The sequence below is a fragment of the Nannospalax galili genome, unplaced genomic scaffold (assembly GCF_000622305.1).
Source record: "Nannospalax galili isolate Female #2095 unplaced genomic scaffold, S.galili_v1.0 scaffold278, whole genome shotgun sequence".
Taxonomy (NCBI): Eukaryota; Metazoa; Chordata; class Mammalia; order Rodentia; family Spalacidae; genus Nannospalax; species Nannospalax galili.
In genome coordinates this window covers 2,837,943-2,846,380 of record NW_008347536.1, presented here as the reverse complement: position 1 = coordinate 2,846,380, position 8,438 = coordinate 2,837,943, and the positions used below count along the sequence as shown (strand labels likewise).

The following is an 8,438-nucleotide window of genomic DNA, read 5'->3' as shown; positions in this document are numbered from 1 at the left end:
CATGGGTGCACTTATATACATGCAGGCAATACACTCATACATATAAAATAAAAAATAAATAAAATATTTTTTGTAATTTTTTTACTGAATTTTTGTGTATTTCATATAGAAATATATATCTTAATCATCCTTATACCCTCTTCCCCACTGACACCCTCTCATAGCTCCCCCCCCTCAAATTTATACTGTCTGTCATTTGTATTAAGGCCTATGGGGTGAAGTTGGTGTCCCTAGACATTCTGCAGTGCAAGTTCATCCACTGAGGCCTAGTCAGTCATCTAGAGTCCTTCCCTTTAAGAGGATCAGCTCTTTCTCACCTAGCAATAATCAGCTACTAATAGTTCTTCAGTTAACATTGGGGCCTGCTGCCCATTTCCACAGTTCTGTGCTGGGCTTTTATCTAAGTTTGCATGGGTCTTGTGCATGTTGACACTATTGCCATAGGTTCATATGAGAAGGGTCCCAGGGGCCTGTAGGACTCTATCTCCATATGGTCATGCACCTCCTCCCTGGTTCTTACCCGCAACGGTTCCTGAGCCCTGAGTCGGTGGAGTTTAATATAGGAGTCCTGTCCAAGGACCTATACTCTGCAGGCTCTTATTCTCTACACTTTGGCCATTTGCGTCCTTTTGTGTTCATAACCCTCTGCTGCATGAGTGAATTTAATGAGAGTTGAGAGTATTAGTGTTCTCTCTACCCCTTGTTCCACTGTGTTCCATGAGTCTTACTTAGGTGTAGAGGTTTCATTGTAGATGTATCACTTAGGCTTGGGCAATGCACAGAAAATTTTTGTGTAGGACCAGTTGTGGAACTCTGTAATAATCTCCATCAGTTGCAAAGGAAGTCTCTTTGATGAGTGGTGACTGGGATACTTGTCTATAAATATAAGGATCCATATTTTGCACATAGTAGGAAATTATGTTTGTCTAGGGATGTGACAGCCTTGGAGTTTTCTCTATCTATGACCTATCCAGCTATGTGTATTTGGCTATATTTACAGTACCACACATGAGTTTCCTGCCATTGAGTAGGCTTTAAGTTCAATCATGTAGCTGTTGATTACCCCCAAGACAGAAGAGCCTCTACTGCACCAATGTCATTTTCTGTGCTGGTCATTGGTGTGGTTTTTAGGCCTTAAACCTGGGGTTGGAACATCTATTGATATTCTCCCTTAACAACTTGCATAGTGCTCTCTAAAACTATGAGAGTTAGTCTTCAGAGGAGGTCAGTTCCAGGTCGATTGCTCCAAATCCTGTGTCTGAAGTATATCTTGTCTTCAGCAATAGGGTCTTACCTTCAAGTTCTCAGAGGCAACCAAGGACTGTGGCAATACCCTGTGTAATTTTGGAAGTTTCTTGGACTACCCTGGCCAACAACTCGAAGGGCATTTTCTCCTGTCTAGCACTGTTTCTTGTTAAACAGCCTTCAGCTATATACATGAACTCATGTAGAGGTACCGCATGTATAATTTTTCAGTACATTTTTGAACTAATACAATTCCCTCTGGTTTTTTTTTGAGGGGGGAGGTGTTTTTGGGGTGGGGGTTTCCCCTTCTGCTGGCTTTTTATTTTATACCAGCTAGGCATTATTTATTTTTCCTCTCTCTCTCTCTCTCTCTCTCCCCCATGTCTAATCCTCCTCCTCCACACCCTCTCAGTTAAAGTATGACATTATTCCCATTTCTCCCTTGATAATACCTTGATAATACCTCTCTCTCTCTCTCTCTCTCTCTCTCTCTCTCTCTCTCTTTGGTGTTTTTGAGACAGGGTCTCCCTGTATTCCCAGCTGACCTGGAACTTTCTATGTAGACCAGGCTGGCCTCGAACTCACAGAGATCCACCTGCTTCTGCCTCCCAAGTGCTGGGATTAAAGGCATGCACCACCATGCCCGCTTTTTAAAAAAAATATTTTATTTATTATTTTTATTTTCTGTGTATGTGTGTATTGCCTGCATGCAGGTAAGTGCACCTGTTTTGTGCAATGCCCTCGGAAGACAGAAGAGGCTGTCGGATCCCCTGGAAATGGAGTTAAGGACAGTTGTTAGCTGCCATGTGGGTGCTGGGTTCGAACCTGGGTCTTCTGCAAGAACAGTCAGTGTTCTTAACTACTGAGCCATCTCTCCAGCTGAGTCCCCCATCTCTTGAGTGCCTTCTCCTTTACCCCCACCCCTGGAAATGGAGTTAAGGACAGTTGTTAGCTGCCATGTGGGTGCTGGGTTCGAACCTAGGTCTTCTGCAAGAACAGTCAGTGTTCTTAACTACTGAGCCGTCTCTCCAGCTGAGTCCCCCATCTCTTGAGTGCCTTCTCCTTTACCCCCGTAGATACTTTTATTTATTTATTTATTTTTGTCTTTTTGAGACAGGGTCTCCCTGTAGCCCCAGCTGGCCTGGAACTCACTATGTAGACCAGGCTGTCATCAAACTCACAGAGATCTGCCTGCTTCTGCCTTCCGAGTGCTGGAACTACAGGTGTGCACCACCACGCCTGGCAATAAAATATTTTTAAAAAATGTGATGCTGCTGTGTGTGGTGATGGGTGCCTTTAATCCCAGCACTTGGAGGCAGAGGCAGGCAGCTCTCTCTGAAATCAAGGCCAGCCTGATCTAACAGTGAGTTCCAGGCCAGCTGGGGCTACAGGGAGACCCTCTCTCAAAAGACAATAAAAAAAAATGTGTTTCTGAGTTCATAAAATTCTTAGAATTTGAAGTGAAGGGAAAATTTTCTTGTCTTTCTCTCTTCAGTCCTGGAGAAAGCAGTTTGCCCTGTGTCTTTCCCTTTGCATGTAGGGAAGGCACTACTCCACACTATTATCATCAGGATGTTCTTTATATGCAGAGCCAGATACCAGAAGTACAAGGAAAAAATGAATTCTTCTTGGTTCCATGAGAAGGGTTCAACACAGGGCAAAGAACTCATAAGACTGACTTTAGGAAGGGTGTCTGGACTTCAGTTCATTATAATAGAGATTCTTGGTGCTTCAGTGTCTAAGTAGTAGCCCCAGATTCCCTTAAGATATAAAAGCAGTATATGATTTAACTTGATTTTAGGTGGGATTGGCATTGTTTTCATTTTGAGATTTAGTGATACCCTCTCTAAAATTTGAAATGTTAGAGCAAATTGGTTAGAAATCACCATCAGAAACATTTACAAATATATTCTAATTGAATTGCAGGGACCTAAAGCTTCTCTCTCCAGTGAGACATAGCAAATTTCAGTTTTAAATAATTAACTCTGGTTTTATATAACTCTGCCTATTATATTTTATGGAATAAACCGTTACAGTAGACTTGACTACCTCATTCCAAACGAAGAAAGACTACCCTCAAATTCCTAATTCAGTTCAGTAAGTCTTTTCATCAGGGTTTGGTTACAAAGTATACAGTTTCTCCAGGCTCTGATTAAATCACTTCCTCTTCTGCTAGTATAATTTTTCTGAAATCTGAGCTGCATGTTATGTCTAGGCAAAAGATTTTGACTCAAGAACTCTTAACAGTTTTGACTTTGTGACCTTGAAATTTCTCTGTTTAAATCAGGATAGTAAGATTTTTATTAGTGAGTTAGCGGCATTTATGATGACAGTGAAAGTTTTAACTGAATATACAGTTGGGATTGATTGACAGACCTTCTTAGTTATTAACAGCAAGTGGCAGAATCCTTTGGGCTATGGGGGCAAGGAGGGATGGCAACTGTGGTATGATGCAGGGGGGCAGAAAGGCCTGGTTACAGAAACTACACATTACTGGTTTAGAACAGGCCTTGTGCTCACCATGGCATGTGATCCTAGTTTCATGAGTTGTGAGTTTCCATCATCAAACTTGTTCCCAGATGCTCATGAGACCATGGGTTACTACTTATCTAGAAAACTTGCCTGCTTTCTGGTACACTATTAATAAAAAAATATTTTATAACTCTGATGTATCAAAATTAAAAGACTGCAATCTTTGTTTTAGTTAGTGGTTTAAAACATTTAGGAAAAAATAATACCAATAAATGAAGTAGTTTCCAGTATTGGGGAAATAATTGAGCTTTAAAAACATTTTATTTATTTATTATTATTTTAAATATTTTATTTATTATTTTTATGTGTATGAGTGTATTGCCTGCATTAGCCGCCATGTGGGTGCTGGGAATTGAACCCACGTCCTCTGCAAGAGCAGTCAGTGCTCTTAACTGCCAAGCCATCTCTTCAGCCCCTTATTTATTATTTTTATTTTATGTGTATGAGTGTATTGCCTGCATGAATGTAAGTGCTCCCATGTGGTACGCTCCCTGTAGAGGTCAGAAGAGGGCATTGAATTCATCTGGAACTGGAGTTACAGATGGTTGTTAGCTGCCATGTGGGTGCTGGGAATCGAACCTAGGTTCTCTGTAAGAGCAGCCAGTGCTCTTAACTGCTGAGCTGTCTCCCCAGCCTCATAATTGACCTTTTATCATCAATATTACCTATGACCCAAAGTGGCAGCCTGGTGGATGTTACCTTTTATTTTGAGAATTAAAACTTAACTCTCTTGTAAGAAATTCTTAATTAGAAATTATCACCAATATAGCCTGGTCTAAGAATGGTGAGTTCCAGGCTTGCTGGGGCTACAGGGAGACCGTATCTCAAAACAACAACAACGAAAACAACAACAACAACAACAACAACAAATCATCAGTAACACATGATTAGATTTGAAATGGAGAGGTCAACACAGACATCACTTTCTATGTTGTTAAATATTGCTCATATCCAGAGCATATATTTATATTACACATTAACACTGTAGTTATTGGTAACTATTTTTTTCTACTTTTTTTGGCGGGGATGTGGGAGGAGAACTCAAAAGAAGAAAATAAACATAGAAGGTCTCATTCAGATCACAGTAGAATTACAAAGTCTATGTATTAATACAAACAAAAGGCCCCCAGTCAGTTTTCTTGGGTTATTATTTTTCAAAATTTTATTATTTTTATGTGTATGAGTGTATTTCCTGCATGTGTTTAAGCACACCTGTGTCATGCAATGTCTGAGGATGTCAGAAGAAGGCGTCAGATCCCCTGGTCCTGGAGTTACAGATGGTTGTTAGCCACCACGTGGGTGCGGGAATCAAACCTGGGTCCTCTGCAAGAGCAGTCAGTGCTCTTAACTGCTGAGCTATCTCTCTAGCCCCTCTTAGGTTTTTATTGTAGATATGTTATTAGTACATTTGTTGTTTCCAGAATATATCAGACTGGAAGCAGTAAATTGGGATGGGCAGGGAGCCCACAGAGCAACAGCAGCAGAGACCAGGGACAGCTGGTATCTAACAATGAAACGTGAACATGTTAAGTGTGTTCGAGAATTCCGAAGAAGTAGATGAGATAGGCTGAGTGTCGGGACCAGATAGCATTTCTGACCTCAGTGGCCCGAAGCCTCATTCCTGTGTTATAGAATGGTTTAAGAATGCATATTTATATTAATCAGATGACATAAAGCAAACACTTTATAAAATGATTGTTGAATGTGTCATTAAGAAAAACATGGCTAACACTCCCATGTGTTAGATAAAACAAAAAGTGTGACTGAGTTCCCTTTATTCTGTAAAGATTTCTTTTTTTAAAATTTCATCATCATCATCATTATTTTGTGCTAGGGATTGAACCCAGAACCTCATGCATGGTAAACATACATTCTACTATGGATCCCTGCCTCCCTGTTTTTTCTTTTCTGTCCTGGAGATGGAAGCTAGGGTCTTACACATGCCAGGTAAGCACTCTACCACTGCACTATACCCCCAGCCCTATTACTGTTATTGTCACTAAAAGGCATCTATGGATCTTAAAGGCATATGCTTTAGTTACCAGGAAAATTAATATTGGTGAATGATCTTATTTTCCATTAATTCTATATGAATTAGGAGCGTCTATCATTTAATTATGCATTTTATATTTACATCTTTGCTTATTAACATTTAAATCTTATTACATGGCTACTTACATAAATTATTTTCATTTCCTTTGAATTTCAGAAGTCTCTATTATATGGGGGAATGTTTCAGAATTTGTGAAACGGCAGCTAACCATGCACAAGGTAGGCTTCATACTTCAATTTTAGCTAGTAGTCCAAGAGGTAATTTCTTCCTCAGGCTTGCATAATTTTTCTGGGACTAGTGCAGCAGGCTTTAGAGACATTCAGCTTTGTTGTCGCTCCTGTTTTCTGTTTGTTTGTTTTTGATGCATACAGAATTTGTGCATAGCAGGCTTGACAAATACAGATTTAAAAAATCTATCTTTATGTATATGAGTGTTTTTTGTGCACATATGTAAGTGCACCCATGTCATGTAATGCCCTCAGAGGCCCTTAGAAATGGGTGTTGGATCCTCTGGAACTGGAATTTCGCACAGTTGTTAGCCTTCATGTGGGTGCTAGGAACCAAAATCAGGTCCTCTGCAAGAGCAGCCAGTTGGCTTAATGGCATCTCTCCAGCCCTAACAAATCTAGATTTTTATCCTCAGATAATGAATGTATAAGTTCTGCTGTTTAGTGATGCAGACTGCAGTGCTGTTCAGTGTGGGTGTGTCTGAAGAAGCTAGATGAATTCTGCCTGTGATCTGACAGCTCCTGGCACAGCTGTGGAGGGATGGAATACTTCTTGTCCTGGCCCTTTTCTGAGAATGAATTTTAATTGAAATATATAAACAAGGGAACAAAACTCAAGTAGCCCCAAATAAGAAACTTTACCTATGGTCAGACTAGCTTCTCCTATCAAGTCTTGAGTTTGGATGCTATTGCATTAAGTAGGATTTTGGGAGGATCATGGAGGGAGTTGTTAGGAGGTTGTGGAACTTTAATACCCTACTCAGAGGTCCTAACTGTGAGATTCCTCAGACTGCATTTACCCTTTAAACTTATTTTGTCTGGTTTGAGAATTTGAATTAAATTAAATTATTGTCACTTAAAATTGGGAGAATATAAAGGTTTGCATTTTTCTCTCCCTCCTCTTGGAAAAAATCAGCAGGCCTAATGCTATTAGTCTGTGCGTGACTGTGGCTGAGGCTGCTGACGGGCTCCCCCTTTAGATGGGTCCTGCAGTTCCAGTCACCACATGTTCCTGCTGGCTTCCTTTACTCCCTAACTTTTTTGTTGTTGTTGTTTAAATACTTTATTATTTTTATTTTATGTGTATGAGTGTATTGCCTGCATGTAGGTAAGTGCACCCGTTGTGGTGGTGGTGGCCGTGGTGGTCGTGGTCGTGGTGGTCGTGGTCGTGGTGGTTGCTATTGCTGTTGTTTTGTTATCTCTGAGATCCTGGGTCAATCAAGCTTTTTGCTGCTTTGACAAATGACTTGGAACTGGAGTTATGGACAGTTGTTAGCTGCCATGTGGGTGCTGAGATTCGAACCTGAGTCTTCTGCAAGAACAGTGTTCTTAACCACTGAGCCATCTCTCCAGCCCCTCCCTAACTTTTTTTTTCTTGGCTCCTGTAGGGATTTGAGTTGGAAATCTTTGTTAAAAATATATTTATTTTTATTTTATCCATATGAGTGTTTTACCTGTACATATGTGTGTGCACCACATGTTTCCAGTGCCTCGGAGGCCACAAGAAGCATCAGATCCCCTGGAACTGGAATTATAGACAGTGGATGCCAGGAACTGAGCCTAGGTCCTCTGCAAGAGCAGCAAGTGCTCTTAGCCACTGAGCCATCTCTCTAGCCCCCGAGTTTATAGTTTGATATATTATGTCTCTAGGGTGGGCATCATACGTCATGACAGAGACCAAGTCTGAGAGTAAGAAGTACTTGTACTCATCAGTAAAGAACCCCATGTTGTAGTATGCTTTAGACACTGTCTTGACTTCATTTCATTTTAGCTATTTGATTTATATATATATAGTTGTGCTTTTGTTCGTTGTCTTCTCTCCATCACCCCTCCCCCCGCCACTGTGGGTTGTCTGATTTTAAGTGGGAGATATAAAATCTGAGAGAATAAGAAAACAAAGATTTTCATGCTCTCTTAAATGGAAAATGATTAAATTTACAATGTTATATAGAGACAAGAGTAATATTTGATACAGACTTTAAAAAGCTGGCTGAGCTGCGCATGGTGGCCCACAGCTTTAGTCCCAGCACTTTGGAGGCAGAGGCAGGTGGATCTTTGTGAGTTGGAGGCAAGCCTGGTCTATATAGTGAGTTCCAGGACAGCTGGGGCTACAGGGAGACCTTGTCTCAAAAAGACAAAAAAAAAAACAAAAAAAAAAAGCTGGCTGGGTGTGGCAATACACACCTTTAATTCCGGCACTTGGAGGCAGAGGAAAGTGGATCTCTGTGAGATTGAGGCCAGCCTGGTCTGCATAGCAAGTTCCAGGTCAGCTGGGGCTACAGAGAGATCCTGTCTTTAAAAAAAAAAAAAGCTATGGCATCTGTAAGAGTTTTTATAGAAATGTTACAACTATAAGGATTTACAAAGATTATTGGATTTTT

The 8,438-nt window shown here is 40.6% G+C and overlaps 1 protein-coding gene across 4 annotated transcripts in view; it reads left to right on the top strand.

The window, feature by feature from the left end:
* The window catches only part of Ccdc81 (coiled-coil domain containing 81), a 54,598-nt gene that overhangs the window by 8,700 nt on the left and 37,460 nt on the right, over nt 1–8,438 (top strand). For 2 of the 4 annotated variants that reach the window (XM_029568879.1, XM_008844137.3), the window contains exon 2: nt 5,987–6,048. The exons of the other annotated variants lie outside the window; for them this stretch is intronic. In XM_029568879.1, the coding sequence (XP_029424739.1) occupies nt 5,987–6,048 (62 nt within the window). The remainder of the gene's footprint in view (nt 1–5,986; nt 6,049–8,438) is intronic. 4 annotated transcript variants of the gene reach the window in all.